Raw genomic sequence first — 22,985 nt, forward strand, 5'->3', positions numbered from 1 at the left:
AGTCCTGCATCCGGCTCTCTGATCATTGGGGAGCCTGCTTCTCCCCCGCTCTCTCTGCCTGCCTGCCTACTTGTGATCTCTGTCTTTCAAATAAATAAGATCTTAAAAAAAAAAATTTCTTCTTTAATTTCCTGGTTAACCTCTTCATTATTTTTTTTTAAATATTTAATTAATTTATTTATTTGACAGAGATCACAGGTAGGTAGAGAGGGGAAGCAGGCTCCCTGCTGAGTAGAGAGCTGGATGCGGAGCCTGATTCCAGGACCCTGAGATCATGACCTGAACCAAAGACAGAGGCTTAACCCACTGAGCCACCCAGGTGCCCCCCTTTTCATTCTTTAGTAGGATGTTCTTTAATCTCCATGTATTTGTGATCTTTCCAAATTTTTTCTTGTGGTTGACTTCAGGATTCATAGCACTGTGGTCTGAAAATATGCATGGTATGATCTCATTCTTTTTGTATTTGTCGAAGGCCTGATTTGTGATCCACCATGTGATCTATTTTGGAGAATATTCCATGTGTACTTAGAAAGAATGTGTATTCTGCTGCTGCTTTAGGATGAAATGTTCTGAATATGTCTGTTAAGTCCCTCTGGTCCAGTTGTGTCATTCAGAGCCGTTGTTTTCTTTTGATTTTACGCTTAGATGATCTGTCTGTTTCTGTTAAGTGGTGTATTAAGGTCTCCTATTGTTACTAATGAGTTTCTTTATGTTTGTTATCAATTGACTTGTGTATTAGGTGCTTGCCAAGTTGGGGGCATAAATATTTGCAATTGTTAGATCTTCTTGTTGGATAGACACCTTGTTTATGAGATAGTGCCCTTTGTTTCATATTATATATTTTTTTCATTTAAAAATGAAACATTTATTAAACATGCCTACTCTGGCTCTCTGTTGACTTCTGAAACTTTGGTTTTCATCACCTCACTTTCAATCTGCAGGTGTCTTTAGGTCTAAAAATGAGTCTCTTGTAAGCAGTATATAGGTAGATCTTTTTTTTAAAAAATCCATTCTGATACCTTAAACATCTTCTGATTGGGGCATTTAGTCCATTTACATTCAGGAATTATTATAGATAAGAAGGTAGTGCCATTGTATTGCCTGTAAAGTCACTGTTTCTGGAGATTTTTCTCTGTATCTTTCTAGACTTTGTTGCTTTTGGTCTTTCCGACTTTAAAGGAGGAAATTTAAAGGAAATTTTTAATATTTTTTGCAGGGTGGTAGTTTAGTCATCGTAAACTCCTAGTTTTGTTTGTCTGGGAATCTCTTTATTTCCTTCTATTCCAAATCCTTGATGGATAAAATTTTCTTTACTGTGTATTTTTCCCATTCAGGACCTTGAATATATCATGCCACTCTCTTCTGGCCTGCTGTGTTTCTTTGGTAAGATTTACTACTAACCTGATTTGTCTTCCCTTGTAGATTAGGGATTTCTTTTCTCTTGCTGCTCTCAGGATTCTTTCCTTATCTCTGTATTTTGCAGATTTTGCTGCAATATGTCTTGGGGTTGGCCAGCTTTTGTTGAGTTTGATGGGAGTTCTCTGTGCCTCCCAGGTTTGGATAGCTGTTTCCTTCCCCAGATTATAGAAGTTTTCATCTATAATGTGTTCATATAAACCTTCTGATACAGTATTTTTTTTAAAGAGTACCATTAGAGTTGTGCAACCATCCTCACAATGAATTTAAGAACATTTTTATCACCCCAGAAAGAACCCCTGTGCTCATTCTTTTCTCCCTTTTCTCCAGTTAAAGGTAACCAGCAATCTACTTTCTGTTACTCTAGATTTGCCTATTCTAGACATTTCATATAATTGGAATCATACCATATGTAGTATTTTGTGCCTGGATTCTTTCATTTAGCGTAATGTTTTAAGGTTCATCATGTTGTAGCATGTAGCAATACCTCATCATCCTTCATCACTGAATAATATCCCATTTTGTGCATATACCACATTTTGTTTATTCCTTCATCAGTTGGTGGATGTTTGGGTTATTAAAGATACGCTATGAACACTTAAGCAGAACTTACCTAGATGTATATTTTCAGATCTCTTGGGAGAGAAGAATAGCATTGCTGAGTTATATATAACTGTATGTTTAGCATTTGATGAATTGTAAAACTTTTCCAAATTGTATGATTTTACATTTCCATCAGCACTATATGTAATTTCTCTGCATGTTAACCTACACATATTATTCTTGTGGTTATGAAGTGGTATGTCATTGTGGTTTTGATTTACATTTTCCCGGTGACCAATGATGAACATTTTTTATGTGTTCATTTTATTCATTTTTTAAAAGATTTTATTTATTTGAGAGAGAGAGAAATAGAGAGCAAGCAAGTGCACAAGGAAGGGGAAGGGAAAGCAGGAGAGGGAGAAGCAGGCTCCCCATTGAGCAGGGAGCCAGATGCAGGGCTCAGTCCCAGAACGCTGGAATCATGACCTGAGCCAAAGGCAGACAATTAACTGACTGAGCCACCCAGGCCTCCTCATGGGTTCATTTTAAATTTTTAAAAATGTGATAAGGTAATATCTATATTTGGGCCTTATTATTATAGGTCTCCATGCTTACTGTGAATCTTTTCAATCCTTTACATATCTTTCTGGGAATTTTTTTTTTTAAAGATTTTATTTATTAATTTGACAGAGAGAAATCACAAGTAGACGGAGGCAGCCAGAGAGAGAGAGAGAGAGAGAGAGAGGGAAGCAGGCTCCCTGCCGAGCAGAGAGCCCGATGCGGGACTCGATCCCAGGACCCCGAGACCATGACCTGAGCCAAAGGCAGCGGCTTAACCCACTGAGCCACCTAGGCGCCCCTGGGAGTTTTTTTTTTAATACCTTCCAGAAAATCCCTTTAACTTTTCACTTTTTAAAAATCCAGGGATAATTGACATACAACATTAGTTTCAGGTGTAGAGCATAATGATTCTATATTTGTGTATGTTGCAGAATAGTCACAGTAAGTCCAGTTAATATCACCATCAGTTAGAAAATTTTTTCTTGTGATGAGAAGATTTATTCTCTTAAATATGGAATTATTATTAACTAGAGTCACTGTGTTGTATGTTTTATCCCCAAGACTTATAACTGGAATTTGTAGTTTTTGACTCTTCACCCATTTTGTCCTTCTTTCCCCTCCCCACTGCTGCCTTTGGCAGCAATATTTCTGTGAGCTTCTGTGGTTTGTGTGTGTGTGTGTGGTTTTTTTTTTTTTTTAAGATTCCACTTGTAAGTAAAAGAAAAAAAATTCCCCATATAAGTTAGATCTTAATGGTATTGGTCTTTCTCTGTCTTTTTTTACTTAGTATAATGCCCTCAATGTCCATCCATGTGGTCACAGATGGCAAGATTTCATTTCTTTTTATGGCTGAATAATATTCCTTTGTGTATGTAAACACTACATTTTCTTTATATTTATCTGACACTTAGGTTGCTTCCATGCCTCCACTATTACAAATAGTGCTCCAGTGAACACAGGAGTGCATACATCTTTTTGAGTTAGTGGTTTTGTTTCTTTCGGATAAATCCTGAGGTGGAATTGCTGGATCATGTGGTAGTTCTTCTTTTAACTTTTTGAGGAATCTTTATATTTTCTGTAGTGAAGATTAACCAATTTAGAAGTCTACCAACAATGCGTGAGTGTTCTCTTTTCTCTACCTCCTTGCTGACTCTTGTCGTTTCTTCTTTTTGATACTCAACATTCTGAATGGTGCGAAGCCGTTATCTCACAGTGGTTTTGATTTTTCATTTCCCTGATAATTAGTGATGTTGAGCATCTTTTTATGTAGCTGTTAGCCATCTGTAGGTCTTTCTTTGATAATTGTTCAAATCTTCTGCCCATTTAAAAAATCAGATTGTATCTTTGCTTTTCTTATTGCATTGTATAATTTCTTTTAATTAATGTATAATATATTACCTGTTTCATGGGTACAGGTCTGTGAATCATCAGTCTTACACAGTTCACAGCATTCACCATAGCACATACGCTCCCTAATGTCCATAACTCAGACACCATATCCTTCCCCCCGCCCCACCCCAGCAACCCTTAGCTTATTTCCTGAGATGAAGAGTCCCTTTATGGTTTGGCTCCCTCCCTGTTCCCATCTTGTTTCATTCTTCCCTCCCTTCCCCCCATGTACCCCCACCCTGCCTCTCAAATTCCTCATATAAGAGCGATCATATGATAATTGTCTTTCTCTGACTGACTTAACTTTGCTTAACATAATGGCCTCTGGTTCCACCCATGTTGTTGCAAATGGCAAGATTTCGGGGTATTTTTTGATGGCTGCATAGAATTCGTGTGTGTGTGTACATGTGTGTGTTTATGTATCCACACCACATCTTCTTCATCCATTCATCTGTTGATGGACATCCAGGCTCTTTCCATAGTTCTGCTTTTGTGGACATTGCAATCTGCTATAAACATTTGGGTGTGTGTGCCCCTTCAGATCACTACATTTGTATCTTTAGGGTAAATACCCAGTACTGCAAATGCTGGGTTGTAGGGTTCCTCTTTGAGGAACCTCCATACTGTTTTCCAGAGTGGCTGCAAGTTCCAGCTTGCATTCCCACCAACAATGTAGGAGGGCTTCCCTTTCTCTGCATCCTGGCCAACTCCTGTCATTTCCTGACTGGTTAACTTTAGCCATACTGACTAATGTGAAGTGGTATCTCACTGTGGTTTTGATTTGTATCTCCCTGATCCCGAGTGATGTGGAGCACTTTTTCCTTGGCCATTTGGATGTTGTCTTTGCCGAAACATCTGTTCATGTCTTCTGCCCATTTCTTGATTGTATTGTTTGTTCTTTGGGTGTTGAGTTTGGTAAGTTCTTTATACGCTTTGGATACTAACCCTTTTTGAGACATGTCATTTGCAAATATCTTCTCCCATTCTGTTGGTTGTCTTTTGGTTTTGTTAACTGTTTCCTTTGTTGTGCAAATGATTTTGATCTTGATGAAGTCCCAGTAGTTCATTTTTGCCCTTGCTTCCCTTGCCTCTGGCGGTGTTTCTAAGAAGATGCTGTGGCTGAGGTGGAGGTGGCTGCCTGTGTTCTCCTCAAGGATTTTTGAAGGATTCCTGTCTCACATTGAGGCCTTTCATCCATTTTGAGTCTGTTTTTTGTGTTGAAAGACCCGCGGATCCCTTTACCCAAGAATCCAACACTGCCACTGGATGCAATCAGCAAGAGGTTCTTTATTGTTACGCAGGCGCCTGCGGGTGGTCAGCGCGCGCCTGCGGGTGGTCAGCAGCTCCTGCTAGCTGAGCACACCCGGCTGGGGTGGTGCCGGGTTTTTATAGACAGGTACAAACAAGTTTTGGGTGGGGTGCAACTGATTGGTGGACAGTTTGAACTTTTGAAAAAGGCATACTTGGTGTTAGCGGATTGGCTTTGGAAGACCCCCTGGCACGAAGAGAAAGGCGGGAAGGGGAAACAAAGAGGGGAAGTTTGACCTTATCACTCAGCAGAAAGGCATCCTGGCTACGTGACCTATGTGACCATGCAGCCCCCTTGCCTACGTGACCTATGTGACCATGCAGCCCCCTTGCCTACGTGACCATGCCCCGGCTATTAGGAGAGGGTATCTTGTTCAAACAGGAGTCAAGTGTCATGCCCTAAAAGCCAAGCTGTTACAGAAAGGCAAAAGAGCAGTTACATTGAATTCAACCCTGTGGGAAGGGTCTTTTCATTGCAAGGGGAGGAGGGGTACTTTTACACAACAAAAGAGCAGTTAATTAGTTAACGAAGGGGGGGGGTGTCTTTCAGTGTGTGGTGTAAGGAAGTGGCCCAGTTTCATTCTTCTGCATGTGGCTGTCCAATTCTCCCAGCTCCCAGCACCATTTGTTGAAGAGACTCATTTTTCCATTGGACATTCTTTCCCGCTTTGTCAGTGATCAGTTGATCATAGAATTGCGGGTGCATTTCTGGGTTCTCTGTTCTGTTCCATTGATCTATGTGTCTGTTTTTGTGCCAGGATCATACTGTCTTGATGATTACAGTTTTGTAATAGAGCTTGAATTCTGGAATTGTGATGCCACCAACTTTGGTTTTCTTTTTCAACATTCCTCTGGCTATTTGGGATCTTTTCTGGTTCTGTACAACTTTTAGGGTTATTTGTTCCATTTCTTTGAAAAAGTTGGAGGTATTTTGATAGGGATTGCATTAAATGTGTGATTGTTCTAGGTAATATAGACATTGTCACTATGTTCTTCCAGTCCATGAGCATGGAATGTTTTTCCATTTCTTTGTGTCTTCTTCAGTCTTTCATGAGTGCTCTATATAGGTTTTTGAGTACAGATTCTTTGCCTCTTTGGTTAGGTTTATTTGTAGGTATCTTATGGTTTTGGGTGCAATTATAGATAGGATCGACTTTTTAATTTCTCTTTCTTCTGTCTTGTTGTTGGTATATAGAAATACAACTGATTTCTCTGCATTTATTTTATGTCTTGATATTCTACTGAATTCCTGCATGAGTTCTAGCAGTTTCTGGTATTTTATTTTTGATGCAATTGCAAGTGAGATTTTTTTCTTTATTTCTCTAACAGTATTAGTGTATAGAAACACAACAGATTCATGTGTATTGAGTTTTTTATCTTGCACCTTTTTGGAATTTGTTTTTTCTGACAGATTTTGGTGGAATCTTGGGGTATCCACACTTCTTTTTTGCCAATTCGGGTACCTTTTATTTCTTTCTGGTGTGTGATTGCCAAAGCTAGAACTTCTAGTACTGTGTTGAATAGCAGTGGTGATAGTGGACAGCCCTGCCATGTTCCTGACTTTAGGGAAAAAGTTCTCAGTTTTTCCGCATTGAGAATGATATTCGCTGTGAGATTCTGATGATACTGAGGTATGTGCCTTGTATCCCTACACCGTGAAGAGTTTTGATCAAAAAAGGATGTTGTGCTTTGTCAAATGCTTTTTCAGTATATGTTGAGAGTATCATCTTGTTCTTTTTCTTCTGTATGATTTATTTATATATTTTAGATATTAACCCCTTATCAGGTACATTATTTGCAAATATTTTCTACCATTTAGTAGGTTGCCTTTTCATTTTGTTGGTTTCCTTTGCCCTTTGATGTAAAGAAATGTTTTTAGTTTGATACAGTCTTAGTTGTTTACTTTTATTTTTGTGGCCTTTGCTTTTGGACTCAGATTTTAAAAACGATTGCCAACATCAATGTCAGGGAGTTTATTACTGCTTATGTTTTCATTTCTAGGGTTTCATGTTTCAGGTCCTGTATTGAAGATTTTATCTATTTTGGGTTCATTTATGTGTATACTGTAAGATAGTTGTCAAGTGTCATGTTTTGCATTTGACAGTCCAGTTTTCCCAGCACCGTTTACTAAAAAGACTGTCCTTTCCCCATTGTGTATTCTGGGCTTTGTTGTAATTAACCCTTCATATAAGTGTGGGTTTATTTCTAGGCACCTTGTTCTGTTCTTTTGATCTGTGTCTCTGTTTTTATGTGAGTACTGTACTGTTTTGATTACTATAGATTTGTAATGTAGTTTGAAATCAGCTACTGTGATGCCTCCAGCTTTGTTCTTTCTCAGGGTTGCTTTCTTTATAGGGTCTTCTTTTTTTTTTTTTTTTTTTTTTTTAAAGATTTTATTTATTTATTTGACAGAGAGAGAGATCACAAGTCGGCGGAGAGTCAGGCAGAGAGAGAGAGAGAGAGAAGCAGGCTCCCGCTGAGCAAGGAGCCCGATGCGGGGCTCGATCCCAGGACACCGAGATCATGACCTGAGCCGAAGGCAGCGGCTTAATCCACTGAGCCACCCAGGCGCCCCTCTTTATAGGGTCTTCTGTGTTGCCCTAGAAATTTGGGGATTGTTCTATTTCTGTTGGCCATTGGAATTTTGATAGGAATTGCAATGAGTCTGCAGATTATTTTGGACAATATAGACATTTTAGGAATAGTAATTCTTCCAATCAGCATGACATGTTTTTGCATTTATTTGTGTATTCTTCAGTTTCTTTTAGTAGTATCTTACAGTTTTCAGTGTACAGGTTTTTTACCTCCAAGGTTAAATTTATTCCTAGTATTATATTTTTGATGCAATTGCAAGTGGGATTTTTCCTTAATTTCCTTAACAGTATTAGTGTATAGAAACAGAACAGATTCGTGTATAATGATTTTTATATCCTGCACCTTTATGGAAATTGTTTTTTCTGACACAGATTTTTGTGGAGTTTTTAGAGTTTTCTCTAAATAAATGCCATCTGCTAATAGTGACAGTTAGGTTACTTCTTCCTTTCCAGCTTGGATGCCTTTTCCTTTTCTTGCCTAATTGCTATGGCTAGGGTTTCCAGTGCTATGTTGAGTAAAAGTGTGGAGAATAGACATCCTTGTCTTGTTCTCGATCTTAGATAAAAGCTTTCACCTTTTCACTGCTGAGTATGATGTTAGCTACTTGCTTGGCATACATATATAGTCTAATTTTGAGGTATAGTCTCTTTATACCTTGTATAAGAATTTTTATCATAAATGGATTTGAACTTTGCCAAATGCTTTTTCTGCCTCTGTTGAGATGATCATATGATCTGTAGCTTTCATTTTGTTAATCTGTTGTGTCTCAGTTTATTAGCAGATGTTGCAACATCCTTGCATCTCTGTAATAAATCCTACTTGATCATGGTGTATGATCCCTTTAATGTATTGTTGAATTTTGTTTGCTAATATTCTGTTTAGGAAATTTTTTTAAAAAATATTTTTATTTATTTATTTGACACAGAGAGCAGGATAATGAGAGAGAGAGCACAAGCAGGGAGAGCAGCAGGCAGGCAAAGGGAGGAGAAGCAGGCTCTCTGCCGAGCAAGGAGCCCAATGTGGGGCTTGATCCCAGGACCCTGGGATCATGACCTGAGCCGAAGGCAGCCACTTAACTGACTGAGCCACCCAGGCGTCCCTGTTGAGGAATTCTTGCATCTATATTTATCATGGGTATTGGCCCATAACTTTCTTTTCTTGTAGCAGTCTTCTCTGATTTTGGTATCAGGGTGATGCTGGCCTCATAAAATAAGTTTGGAAGTGTTCCTTGTTCTTGTGTTTTTGGGAAGAATTTGAGAAGGATTTGTATTAATTCTTTGAATGTAGGGTAGAATTCATCATTGAATCCATCTGGGCCTGGTCTTCTATTTGTAGGGAGGTTTTTTAAATTATTAATTCTCTTTACTAGTAATAAGTGTGTTTCGATTTTTCTTTGTGGTTGTATGTTTCGAGGAATTTATCCATTTGTTCTAGGTTGTCGAATAGTTCATTTGTAGTTGTTCATAGTAGTTTATGATCCTTTGCATCTCTTTGGTATCTTTATCATGTCTCTTATCCTGATTTTGAGTCGTCTCTTATTTTTCTTGAAGATTCTAGCTAAAGTTGGTGAGTTTTATCTTTTCAAAAAACAGCTCTTAGTTTCATTGATACCGTGTGTTGTCATTGTATATTTGTATTTCATTTATTTCCATCCTGATCTTCATTATTTCCTTCTTTGTTCTGAGTTTGTTTGGTTTTCTATTTCCCTGGATTTAAAGTTATGTTTAGTTGAGACTTTTCTTGTTTCTTGATGTAGGAATTTATCACTCAAGTTTCCCTTCCCTCTTAGAACTGTTTTTGCTGCATCGTGTAAGTTTTGATGTGTTGTATTTCTAGTTTAAATTGCCTCAAGACATTTATTTCTTTTCTTTTTTAAAAGATTTTATTTATTTATTTCACAGACAGAGATCACAAGTAGGCAGGAGGCAGGCAGAGAGAGAGGGGGAAGCAGGCTCCCCACCGAGCAGAGAGCCTGATGCAGGGCTCAGTCGCAGGACCCTGGGATCATGACCTGAGCTGAAGGCAGAGGCTTTAACCCACTGAACCACCCAGGTGCCCCAAGCCATTTATTTCTTTTGAGTTTTTGTTTGACCTACTGATTAAGTGGTATGTTATTTAATATCCACATAATTGTGAGTTTTCCAGTTTTCCTCAGGTAATTATTAATTTCTAGTTTTGTATTATTGTTGAAAAAAATGCATAATATTGTTGGAATTTTCATGACTATTATTAAAACGGACTTTGTGGCATTCCATGATCTATCTTGGAAAATGTTCCTTGTGTACTTGAGTGTGTATTCTGTTGCTTTTAAAATTTTCTGAATCTGCCCATAAGGTTTATCTGGTCTAATGTTTAAGGTCTTGTTTTTTTACTTTCTCTCTTGATGTTCTATGCATTGATATAAATGGGTTGTTAAAGTCTCCTACTATTATTGTACTCCTTTCAGTTTCTCTCTTTAGGTGTGTGAATATTTCCCTTATATATTTAGGTTCTCCTGTGTTGAGTGCATAAATATTTACAGATGTTATATTCTCTTGTTGGATTGACCCCTTTATCATTATGTATTGCCCTTCTTTGTCTCATAATTATTGCAGTCTTTGTTTTAAAGTCTATTTGTCTGAAAGAAGTGTAGCTACCTTCACTTCCTTTTCCATTGGCATAGAACATCTTTTCCCATCTGTTTATTTTCATTCTGTGTGTGTTCCCTTCTGAAATGAGGCAGCCTCATTATAGGCAGCCTAATTTTCTTTCCCATTCAGCCACTCCATCTTTTGATTTGGAAAATTTAGTACGTTTAAACTTAAAGAAATTATTGATATGTGTGTGCTTATTGCCATTTTGTTCATTTTTTTTCTAGTTCCTTTCTTCTCTTTGTTTTGATGACTTTAATAGTATTGTTAGATTTCTTTTTTTGATCTTTTGTGAATCTATCTTTTGTGTGTCTACTAGAGGTTTTTACTTTGTGGTTACACGTAGTCTTACATATAACTTAATTTAAAATTAAGTCTTTTTAAAGTCCGTAACAATTTTGAGAGCACTCTAAAGCTCTGTCTCATCTTTTTATCTTTTGTATCTTTATCTTTCATATCCCATAACTAATTATTCCAGTTATAGTTATTTTTACTACTTTTCTGTTTTAACTTTCAGACTAGCTGTCAAAGTGATTAACCCACTACTTTTATTTTGTATTAATGTTTACTACGGAGATTTTTATTTTCCTAAGTTTTCTTGTTGATTAGCGCCCTTTGTTTTCAACTTGAAGAAATTTCACATTCTTTTTACAGCCAGTTTAGTGGTGGGGTGGCCTGGGTGACTCAGTCATTAAGGTCAGTTTAGTGGTGATTAACTCTTTTATTTTTTGCTTGTTTGGAAAACTTTACTCTCCTTTAATTCTGAATAACTCTGCCACAAAATTGGCTGGAAGTTTTTTTTTTTCAGCACTTTGAATATATTGAGCCACTGTCTTCTGACCTACAAAGTATCTGCTAAAAAAATCTCATGGGGGTTTCTTGTATGTAACAAGTTGATTTTCTACCATTTTTAAGATATAGTCCTTGTCTTTAAGTTTCAACGTTTTAATTATAAAGAATCACAGTGATGGTTTCTTTGTGTTTCTTATTTTGAATTCTCTGTGCTTCCTGAATCTGGATATTGGTTTCTTTTCCGCGTTAGGGATGTTTTCAGCCATTGTTTCTTCAAGTAAGTTTTTTGCTGCTTTTCTCCTCTGAGGCTCCAAATAATTTGAATATTTGTTGGCTTGGTGTTGTCCCATAACTTCCTTGAGCTATCTTCATTTCTATTTTTTTTTTTGATGCTCTGATTGGATGAATTCCACTATCCTTTCTTTGAGTTCACCGATCCTTTCCTCTGCATCATCTAGTCTCCTATTGAACCCTTCTAGTGTTATTTTTCAGTGAATATATTCCTCAGGTCTGTGACTTGTATTTGGTACCCTGAGTACTTATATTTTCTTTTTGAAGTTTTCACTGTGTTTATCCATTCTTTCAAGGTCTGTGAGCATCTTTGTCACCATTACTTCGAACTCTGTTAGGTAAATTTTTTCATTAAGGTTTTTATCCTGAGGTTTTATCTTATTCTCCTGTTTAGAACATATTCCTCTGGTTTCTTCATTCTGTCTTGGTTTGTGTGCATCAGTTATAACAACTGCCTGTCTCAGGATTGGAGGATGGCCTCATGTATGCACTGAACCTTATTGTTCAACCCTACTCACGCTCTTGGTTGTCTCTCAAGCTTTTGTGATAGTCCCTGCAGCCAGTTTTATTTACAAAAGCTCCTAGTTGTTGAGTGTGCCAAGATTGGTCAGTGTCCTAGAGAGGGGAGTATCTGAGTCAGCACTTAGATTCAGGCTGATGGAAGCCAGACCTTCAGGCAGCAGCTTTTAACATATATAAATATATATAAATATCCACTAGGACCACAAGCAGAAGCCCCCCGGCCTTCAGGGCCTGGTTATTCAGGGTACGACATAAAATACAGGGCAACAGCGTGTAAAAAGTTCCCTTCCAGGGGATATTGGCGCTATGGGGTAGGACAGGAAAAGCATGAAGGTGACACCTGCTGGTTGGGGTGAGGTGGGGTGGGGTGGAGGCTAGAACTCTAAAGATAGCAACTGTTAGAGGTTCAAAGTAGGCATGTATATTTTTTGTACTTTATTTTTAAGTTTTTCTTTAAAGGTTTTATTTTTATTTAATAGAGAGCAGTCATGAATGGGGGATATGGGGAGGTGGAGGGAGAAGCAGACTCCCTGCTGAGCAGGAAGCCTAATGCCAGACTCAGTCCCAGGCGCCCAGGCCTAGTGTTTTAAATGAAGGTAGTGCCTGCCAGCCTTACTTCCCTGGAATAGTATACCAGTAAGTCCCTAGATACATAGTTAAGTTAGATGCCTGCCCCTTAGGCCAACACTTTATGTGAAAAGAAGTTTGTTTACTTATATTAGTAACTCTGGGTACCGTTGACTGCATCTTTGCTGGGCCCTGGGGGGTTAGTCCCCACAACAGGCATTTTCACCTTCTGCTATAACTTTGTGGGTCTCATAGACATCAGCCCTATTGGCTTTCTAAGCTAGATGTTTTGTGAACTCTGAACTCCTCTCTCAAGATCAGATCTTAAAAGCTGGAGTGCCCGGTGTAGGGTTCAAACCCATTGCACCTCAAGAAGGTGGTCTGGGTTACTTACCTGAAAGCTGCTCACTTATCTAAAATTATTCTGCTTATGAGCTCTTGGTATTGTTTGATACTTTGTGCTTAAGGTTGGTGAATCGGTTTCAGTCCTTTCCCTATGTCCAGATAAGTAACAGACTTATATGAATCCTACACATTTAAGGGAAAGTGAAAATAATTCCTTAAGACAGTGAAGTTATGTGTATTATCACTGAGTGGCTCTAAATAAGAGAATTTAATCAGTCAGGTTCAAAATAGAGTAACTCAGGATGCTTTATGTAGAAAGGGACCATTTCCAAAAAAACTCGGTGTGAGGGAATCAGAGAGAATTCATGACTTCGGTGCTAGTAGCAACTGAGCTGATTACCAGAACCTAGAAGGCAAAAGTTGTGTTAGAGGTAGCTTTGAGGGGAACAGTGACCTTTGGTAAAGGGACAGAGTCAGCCTCAGGTCAATACAGGGAATGAGCCAGTGGAATAAATATCCTGACTTCATTTGCTTTCCTCCCTTTAATCTGCCAGTGAACCCCTCTTGACTGAAGTTGAAGGATCCAAGAACCCATTGGTAACGGTTCATACCAGTTTAGCTTGCCAGGGCAGTGAGTCATGGTAGAAAAAGGCGTTAAATGGGTATAGAATGGCAAAAGAAGATATCCAGTATTAGAATGATGCAGGCTAGGCAGCCTTACTAGGGATTGGGCCTACAGCATCTCCATTCTGGAATAACAAACCTGGTAAGTGTCCAGGATAAGAGAGCAATAAATGGATTATTAATTTTTAATGTGTAGCAAGACCTTTTTTCCTTAGCTAATTGTGTATTTAAAATTTTAATCATGGGGGGCTGCCTGGGTGGCTCAGTGGGTTAGGCCTCTGCCTCCAGCTCAGGTCGTGATCTCGGTCCTGGGATCAAGTCCCGCATCGGGCTCTCTGCTAGGCAGGGAGCCTGCTTCCTCCTCCCTCTCTCTCTCTCTCCCTCTCTGCCTACTTGGGATGTCTCTCTGTCAAATAAATAAAATCTTTAAGAAAAAATTTTAATCATGAGTCAAAGATTTTGAAATTTTGTAAAACTGTTCAACTGGTTTCACAGCTGTTACAGCTGAATACATCCGTAAACATGTAAGAAGAAAATTTCAGAAGTCTTTTTTGCGTAAACTTTTCCAGTGTTTTATGTGATTTAGCTATGGTCTGCAGGCAGAATATAATGGTATATGAGTCATATGGATCTAAAAGTACAAAAAAACACATGACTTTTCATCAACAACATTTCCTTAAAAATTTGACTCCAAGAAGGGAGGTATAAGAGACATTTTCCCAGTACTTTAGACAGTGGAAGGATATTTTCCAGATCCTGTATATTTATGTACTTTAATTTCAAGCCAAGTTATGAAAAAGAACTTAGTATCTCACTTTTTTTGTCAGTTACCACTGATATGACTTTTGCTGAGAAGGAAATACTCTTAGATATACAAGATGATATTCTATACTATATGGCTTTTGTATATTCTAAGTGAAATCCAGGACAGTCTTGTGAAAAGTTTCTTTTAAAAAATGGTCTGGGGGCACCTGGGTGGCTCAGTGGGTTAAGGCCTCTGCCTTCGGCTCGGGTCATGATCTCAGGGTTCTGGGATTGAGCCCCGCATCGGGCTCTCTGCTCAGCTGAGAGCCTGCTTCCCCCTCTCTCTCCGCCTGCCTCTCTGCCTATTCGTGATCTCTGTCTGTCAAATAAATGGATAAAATCTTTAAAAAAAATAAAAAAATAAAAATAAAAAATGGTCTGTATTATGTGATGTTGAGAACAAATCATCTGGGGGAGTCTGGATGGCTAAGTGTCTAACTCAATCTTACCGGAAGTCGTGATCTCAGGGTTGTGAGTTCAAGCCTGGCATTGGGCTCCACAAAAGACTGAACCTTCTTAAGTTGTGAAACACTTTATGGCATGGATGACCAAGGCACCTTGCTGAGTAAATAATGTGGGTCTGTGTTCAGCAGGAGTGCCAAGAAACACAAATACCCTATAGCTTCACTTGTGGGAGGAATTGAGAGTGGGGTGGACAAATTCATAGAAATGGAAGGTAGAGAGGTGGGGAGGGAGGGTGGAATGTGGAGTTACTACTTAGTGGATGTAGGGTTTCTGTTTGGGGTAAATGAAAGCGTCAAAATTGTGGAGTACTGTGGGTTTGTCTGATACGGTGAACGGTACACTTAAAAATGGTTTAATGTAAGATTTAGAACCCTTGTGCGCTTTGGTAACACAAAATACAGTAGTCACTATAGGAAACATAAAGCATTTCCTCAAAAAATTCAAAAATAGGGATGCCTGGGTGGCTCAGTGGGTTAAAACCTCTGCCTTCTGCTTGGGTCGTGATCCCAGGGTCCTGGGATCGAGCCCTGCATTGGGCTCTCTGCTCAGCAGGGAGCCTGCTTGTCCTCTCCATCTCCCTCTCTGCCTACTTGTAATCTGTCTGTCAAATAAATAAACAAAAAATCTTAAAAAAAAAATTCAAAAATATAATTAGCATATTATATTCCCGTTCTGGGTATATACTCAAAAGAGCTGGAAAGTGAGAAGAGATATTTGGACACCAGTGTGCATAGCAACATTAGTCACAGTAACTAAAAGGTAGAAGCAATCCAAATGTTGTCCCTTGAAAGATGAATGGATAAACGAAGTGTGATATACACCTACGATGGTGTATTACTCAGCCTTATAAAGGGAGGAATTATGACACATGCTGTACGAATACAGGGTGAACTTCAAGGACATTATACTAATACGAAATAAGCCTGTCATTAAAAGACAAATACTGTATGATTCTACTCGTATGAGGTACTTAATACAGTCAAATCATAGAAACAAAGTAGAATGCTGTTTGCCAGAAGCCGGCAGGGAGAATAGAAGTTGTTTAATTATACAGAATTTTTGGGGGGAACCCCACAAAACTATAATGCCTTTGAAAAAAATAAAGCAGTAAATTCTGTATTTTATAACAATTAAAAATTAATCCTCTGAAATTTTTCTTTAGATGACTTAAATACAGGAGCATTCACCAATGCAAAATCATTCTGTGGAACAGTAATAGAGAGGGAAATTCTAAACTGTTCATCTCCTGAGATTCCTGCAGAATTTAATGAACAGTTTAACACTAAGAAGGACAAAGAAGAACTAATAAATCAGGTTAAAGGAGCCAATCTAGAAAAAGAAAACAGTTGGTGTGATGATCAGTGTAACGAGCTTGCAAGGACAGAGAAAGCACTTATGAGGAAATGTCCTAAAAGGCCTGATTGGAATATAAACAAACCACTCAAAAGGTATATTCCAGCATCAGAAAAGTACCCCAAACAGCTTCAAAAGCAGAGAGAAGAAAAAAAAGTAAGAAGGCAGATGGAACTGCTTAATTTGGTAGAAAGAAATAGTCCTGGACATCTCTCTCAAAATAGAGGCACTTCACCAGTTCTTCCTTCATCTCAAGAAACTGAGCCAAGGTTCAGGTGGCATCTAATCAAAAAGGTAAAATTTTTGTCTTAAAAATATTTTTAAAGTATGTATTGATGTTTCTAGATTGAAAACAGTTCCCCACATGTATATTTTGACAAGGTGGCTCTGTATCTGAGCAAGAATTTAAGAAACATACTTGGTTTATACTAGGGGTTGTCAGACTGTGGCCTGTGCGCAAATCCATCATGCTGCTGCTTTTGTAAATCAAGTTTTATAAAAATGCTCATTCTTTTATAAATTGTGTCTGGCTTAGAGTAGTTGTAAGAGATCACCACATGGCCCACAAAGCTGAAAGTGTTTACTATCTGGTCCTTTACAGAAAAACTTGACAATTTAACCTTGTATAGATGAATGCTGTTCATTGTTTTAATAGCCATTCAGAATTCTTGTTTGTAGTTCATATAGACAGGATAATTTTACAAGGTCAGGAATTACTGCATTGGTTCTGTGATTGGAAAAATATAAAATCTGTCCCATTATCCAATATCTGTTATTCAGTTATCCTCCTCAGATTATCTCAAATTTTAAGAAATATTTGTGGGACATACAGCAGTACTGCTACTCTGTCTGCATTTTTCTACCCTTTAGGAAGAAGAGCCTCTGAAAATTAATTCTTTCAGCAAGGAAAGGTACGCTATGGACTGGATTGATTCCATAGTTACTTAGTGCTGTGTGGGACAAGAGTACAAAATATTTGCTCAGAATATAGGTAAAATCAAAGCTTGTATATATATGAAGTCAGAAACCAGTAACGTGTAGGAACTTAGAGGTGAGAAATACAGGTTTAAGGGAAATGTGGCTGACATTTTACCTAAAATTTGAAGGTCCAATTTGGACTGGGCCTAACTATCTAGGTAGGAATGTAAATCTGGCAAGCTTAGCTAACATAATTTTGACTTGGGGCACCTGGCTGGCTCAGTCAGTTAAGTGACTGACTCTTGGTTTCATGAGGTTGTGGTCATGGATGGAGACCCACGTCAGGCTCTGTGCTTAGCACAGAGTGTGCTTGGGACTCTGTCTCTAAATCTTTTTAAAAAATAAAAGTTTTGACTTTCCAGTTCTGTCACAAGTGGAACATACCTTCTGCTTGGATTGAGGAGGTTATGAAGAAATGACCAGGAGGGATAATGAGAAATTCAGCTACAACAGGAGATTTAGATGGTTAGAAATTTTATTTTATGCTTTTGTGCATGAACCAGGTAGTTTAGAGTTGTGTCAGAATGTGGCTGTAACAGGAAGTTTGGTTCACATGGTAAGTATATTGTTTTATGGTGAATTATCAAAGAAACACTAGTCTTTTTTTTTAAGATTTTATTTATTAATTTGACACACAAAGATCACAAGTAGGCACAGAGGCAGGCAGAGAGAGAAAGGAGGAAGCAGGCTCCCCGCTGAGCAGAGAGCCCGACGTGGGGCTCCCTCCCAGGACCTGGGATCATGACCTGAGCTGAAGGCAGAGGCTTTAACCCACTGAGCCACCCAGGCGCCCCAAAGAAACACTAGTCTTAAATCAGCCCGGCTAGTGTTGATCCTCATTTTCCTCTGTATATCCTTGCCAAGTAAAAAGTCATCCTATTCTCTTGCCATTTTAGGAAAAGGATCATATAACTCATTTGTCTTCCTAGTGTTCCAAAGGGGTTACGTGTAGACTGAATTGAAATGTGATTGAAGAGTAGATATGCTCAAATACATAATTTGCATTAAAGCTTCTTAGTCCTTAATTGTGCTTTTTTGGGGGGGAAAAAACAGGTCTCAGTCACCACCACCAGTTCCAGTGGTGAAAAACAGAACACAACAAACTCTAAAAAACAGTAATTTTGAAAGACAAAATCTGATCTTAGAAGACAGTCAAACAGAAACATCACCTGGACTTCCTGAACGGTCCCATTTTATCCCCTATGTCCGAACCAATGAGATTTATTACCTTGATCCAGATGCACCACTGTCTAGGCCTTTAACCCACGATCTTCAGTACCAAAATCCACACGGTAAGTAAACATAAGTATCCTTCCCTCCTTCCCCCCAACACTAAATTCAAAATCCAAACTAAAATTCAGAATCCAAACTAATTTTCTTGCCCTTCGGAGGGGTAGAATTTCTATTTTGGGGTCCATTACTAAAAGTTTATTAATGAATCCTTAGACATAGTATAGTATAGGGAGTATCATACTAGAGATGTATTTAACCTACCACTTTCATCTGTCTGCAGCCTGTGACCAAGAACAACGGCAGCTCTTTGATGCTGATGTCAGGGACCCACTTCTTAATCCTAACTTGGTGAAAAACAGGGACCGACAGCAAGCAATCCTTAAGGGACTGTCAGAACTGAGACAGGTAGGAGGAGCTTTTTCACCAAGTGTGAATGTAACTTTTCTATTTATGGCTAATGGAGGACTGTGTATCAGAAGGGCGAATTTAAAGGCTTAATTAGTTACATGATTATATGGGACTTTTACCACATCCCAGTTAAAAAGTTATTTCCTTCAATTTGATTCACATCACAATACTCCAGTATGAAATCGTGAGACAGTTCTAATATTAAGACAATTTTATTGAAGGAAAGAAAGCATACATGTTTAAAGGTACTAGTCATGAATTAATAAGCCCTAAAACCCAAGACAGAAAATACACAATTATCCTTTAATGGATTCTTAGTAAGTAATCAGTTCACGTTTTTAATTGAATGTGTTGGCAGTGTTCAGAACAGAATATTTGCAAGTCCCAAAGAATAATAATAAAATTCGGTGTGAAAGTATAAACATAACCTTAACCTTACCCATCAGACTACATCTCCTCCCAGGTCAGTTATTGTCATTTCTCATTAGCTTGCTCAGGCAAGAATAAAATCTAGTAACATTCAATATTTAAGTGTATATAACCTTTATCAGCTGGCCTTTAAATACCGATCCCTGATCTTAGGAAAAATAAATTGCCACTTCAGGAGTGCCCTTTTCCATGTCCAGTCATTTACATATATGCCTCTTGCATTTCAAATTGTTGATTCACGCGTTGCTTTCCCAATTTGTTCACATAGAGCTAGAAAATCATAGTAACAATTATGTACTTTTGGTCCTTTAAATGGTTACATATAGATTATGTAACAAGCAGTAAATCTTTTAAATTTTCCTTTAAAGTGACAAGGCACTTTTCTTAATAGAGGTAAAAGTTGTGAGGTCAAGAGGCAGGAATATAGACCATGTACGTAGTGACCCACCTGTATAGTAGCCACATCTTAATTTCAGCAGGGCCTTGTCTAAGCCACGAACGTCAGTGCAGTCAAGATAAACACTGGATGTTGGGAGACTCCTTCAGTGTGTCTCATTACCATTTTAAGAGCCTTTAAGGGGATTTCAGCTCCATAGTTATGCAGACTTGGAAAAATCATCCCTATTGGTTTTTATGCGGAAAAACATAATCTTACACATATATGGTAGCTACACAATATCCAAGTGAGAAAGTCTGATGTAGGTTTTTTGAGTGGTTAAAATTTAACATGACAAAGATAAAGCTTAAGCTATAGCCAAGTAACTGAATTAATTACAGGTTCTCAAAGTAATGTAAATATAATTCTGGATTAGAAGGGCAGAGATGTAAAATAGGAGTAATTTGCAAGTCTGCTGCACACCTTACTAACATATCAATGTGATTTCAGGGCCTTCTCCAGAAGCAAAGGGAGTTGGAAACTAATCTCATGCCTTTAGCTGCAAATCAAGAAGAGAATTTTAATTCTTCGTTTTAAATGTAGAAAATCAAATCCTTCACATTTGTTGCTTCTAAATTATAAAATGTGTTCATTGCATTACTGTATTTTCCAAATAACCTAGATTTTATAAATGCTTATTTCAAACTTGTACATTATGTAGTACAACGCTGTGTGTGTATATATATATATTTTTTACAATAAAACAGATTTTTGTAAAGCTTAGTAAAAAAACATTTTTTTGCTCTATCACAATCTAGGTATTTAAACACTTTCTACTTACCTTAAGACAGGTTTCTGACCTGTTCACAGACCACGTTCTTCTATACTTATGTAGCTTATTATTGGAATACCACTTAGGTATTTTGTTCTACAAAAAGATTTAAGAGGTTAGAACTCTCCCAAGTTCTTCTGAGGGGCCAAAGGAAGGTCTGACTTAACACATCCCAACTTTAACTAAAATAGCTCCGTTTTTTCCCTCTAATTCCTGGTTTTAGGACTTTACAAAAACATTTTACAAGTTTGCATTTCTAATGCAGGCAGTTATCAGGAACAGATATGGTTTTAAAATTGATCATCTTATACTTTATCTGTGAATATTAAGTTATTTTTAGTAAAGTACTTAAGTTTTTACCCCCTCAAAAATATACTTAAATTTCTCTAACACTACTAATTTAAAAATCTGTAACAAAGTTCTTCCAACAGAAGCCTATCTTTTGGAAGTATGGGATTGAATTTGGTTACGTCTAGGACCATACTAATAAGCACTGAAAACTGTAATGATCAAACACCTCGAATAAGAGGTTGATCCAAAATTTTAGCAAAAGGCAATTTTTACATGACTAAGCCTAAAGATAAAAATAATGCTGCATGGTATTATGTCCTAAATTATACTTATATACATAGTTTATCATCTAAATTGAAACTGCATTCACTGTTAGATCAATCTTGAGGTATTGAACCAAAATCCAATAAGTATCTGTTGATATCACTGGCTTATACCTGTATAAAATACTATACAAAAGCTTAAAATAAATACAATAGTTGATTGGTACATCATTTTAGCAAAAGTAATTGGTATCATCTGATGGGGAGAAGAAAAGCCATTGTTGACTATCCTTTTGCAAATTATCTGATTTTATATATATAAAACAGGCTTCAATTTGAAGCCCAGGTATAGGTAACTTATAAATGTAGAACTTAAAAAGTGCCAACATGAGATAATTCAAGTACAATATATGTTAAAAATATATATATTTATTTCAGTTTTCAGATGCTTCAACTGTTACAGGCCATCATGATTTAAATAAGAGGAAAAAAAAAAACATTGAGGAAGGACAAGAAACCTTTGTTTAGAGAATGAAATATAAATTGTTAATTCACTTATAAGAAACAGATAAAGTCCATAACAACCTATTTCCAAAAAAAAAAAAAAAAAAAAAAAAGTGACTATTTCTCTTTTGAAAAAGGCCTGGATGAATCACTTTTTCCCCAACTTAATGGAGATGGAGATTTATCTCTATCCAAGCTTTGAGTATAAGCAGATAAAAAGTAATTTTCACTTTCTTGAGACTGACTTGATGAAAGGGCATATGGTGTCCCCAAAAATGTCTGATGAGTAAGAACATTAAAATGACTAAACTGATGGGACATATTTAATTGACTGTGATAAACCTGAAAGTTGCTATATGAATCTTGTTCAGTTGCATTGCTGTTCTCTCCTTCAGAGCATACTATAGCAACAGCAGCTCTTTCTTCAGAATCAATTTGATAAGTCTTATCTTCTAATAAACTTTTTTGCACGTCAAGAGACGATTGCAACTCAATTTGAATATTCTTATTTTGATCTGTTCCACGTGATCCTTTGGTCTCTTTCGCCAATATTTCTGAATGAAAATTGCTGCATACTTCTATTTGTGAGATTTCATCCCCTGAATCCAGAGACATATCCTCTTCATCCTTTTCATCGTTTTCTAAAAGAGCTACATTTAAAAAACAAAAAGTCCTCCTCTATTGAAATACACAATTTGTTTAAGTTTTAAAATTATACACTACTCACACAATATAATGCGTCAGGGTCTGCAAGTCCACAATCCCTTAAAGCTTGGTCTTCTGCCACAAGTTCACTTAGTCACAACACTCACACTAGGTGTGAATGTCCAGATAATCCGATGCTAAAAGCTTCTGCGAAATGTGTTCACGTTTAATGTTGGGAAATCCCAACTCCCAGCTCCAAAGGGGTTAATGTCAAAACAGCATCTAAAGTTATACGGTAATTCAGTATTTGACAAGACAAATAAAAAATAAAAATTTTGACATCTAGCTTCACTGGATTATGACTAAACTGGTTAGTTCTAGCAAATGTTTGATCATCTCTGCTTTTCATCAAAAATAAAGTACGTACATCTTTCATTTAACACAGAACCTAGAAGCAAAGCAGAGGCCATCTCACAGAACACTAAAGCTATGGATATATTCCTACTACCTTGTACTTAAGTTCCTGTATACATCTGGGGAGATTCGGTAGCCCAATGCTAAATTCCCCATTATCTGGTGTCCTTTTTAAAAAACAAAAACAAAAACAAAAAAACAACCCCTCTGGGTGCCTGGGTGGCTCAGTAATTTAAGCCTCTGTCTTCAGCTCAGGTCACGATCTCGGGGTCCTGGGATCGAGCCCCGAATCGGGCTCTCTGCTCAGCAGGGAGCCTGCTTCCTCCTCTCTCTCTCTGCCTGCCTCTCTGGCTACTTATGATCTGTCAAATAAATAAAATCCTTGAAAACAAAACAAAACAAAAAAT

The 22,985-nt window shown here is 37.6% G+C and overlaps 2 protein-coding genes across 12 annotated transcripts in view; one reads left to right on the plus strand and one right to left on the minus strand.

The window, feature by feature from the left end:
* The window catches only part of CCDC66 (coiled-coil domain containing 66), a 67,500-nt gene extending 46,158 nt beyond the window's left edge, over nt 1–21,342 (plus strand). For all 8 annotated transcript variants that reach the window (XM_059389987.1, XM_059389988.1, XM_059389994.1 and 5 more), the window contains 5 exons: nt 16,015–16,499; nt 17,076–17,116; nt 18,237–18,475; nt 18,697–18,821; nt 20,140–21,342. In XM_059389987.1, coding sequence (XP_059245970.1) covers nt 16,015–16,499; nt 17,076–17,116; nt 18,237–18,475; nt 18,697–18,821; nt 20,140–20,226 — 977 coding nt within the window. In that variant the 3' untranslated portion in view covers nt 20,227–21,342. The remainder of the gene's footprint in view (nt 1–16,014; nt 16,500–17,075; nt 17,117–18,236; nt 18,476–18,696; nt 18,822–20,139) is intronic.
* An 82-nt stretch (nt 21,343–21,424) lies between these two features.
* TASOR (transcription activation suppressor) overlaps nt 21,425–22,985 on the minus strand; it is a 51,616-nt gene continuing 50,055 nt past the window's right edge. For 2 of the 4 annotated variants that reach the window (XM_059389986.1, XM_059389985.1), the window contains exon 24: nt 21,425–22,169. In XM_059389986.1, coding sequence (XP_059245969.1) covers nt 21,637–22,169 — 533 coding nt within the window. In that variant the 3' untranslated portion in view covers nt 21,425–21,636. Of the gene's footprint in view, nt 22,447–22,985 lie in introns of all 4 variants that reach the window. The other 2 variants (XM_059389984.1, XM_059389983.1) reach the window with 1 other exon arrangement.

Source organism: Mustela nigripes, chromosome 2, assembly GCF_022355385.1.
Source record: "Mustela nigripes isolate SB6536 chromosome 2, MUSNIG.SB6536, whole genome shotgun sequence".
NCBI classification, from domain to species: domain Eukaryota; kingdom Metazoa; phylum Chordata; class Mammalia; order Carnivora; family Mustelidae; genus Mustela; species Mustela nigripes.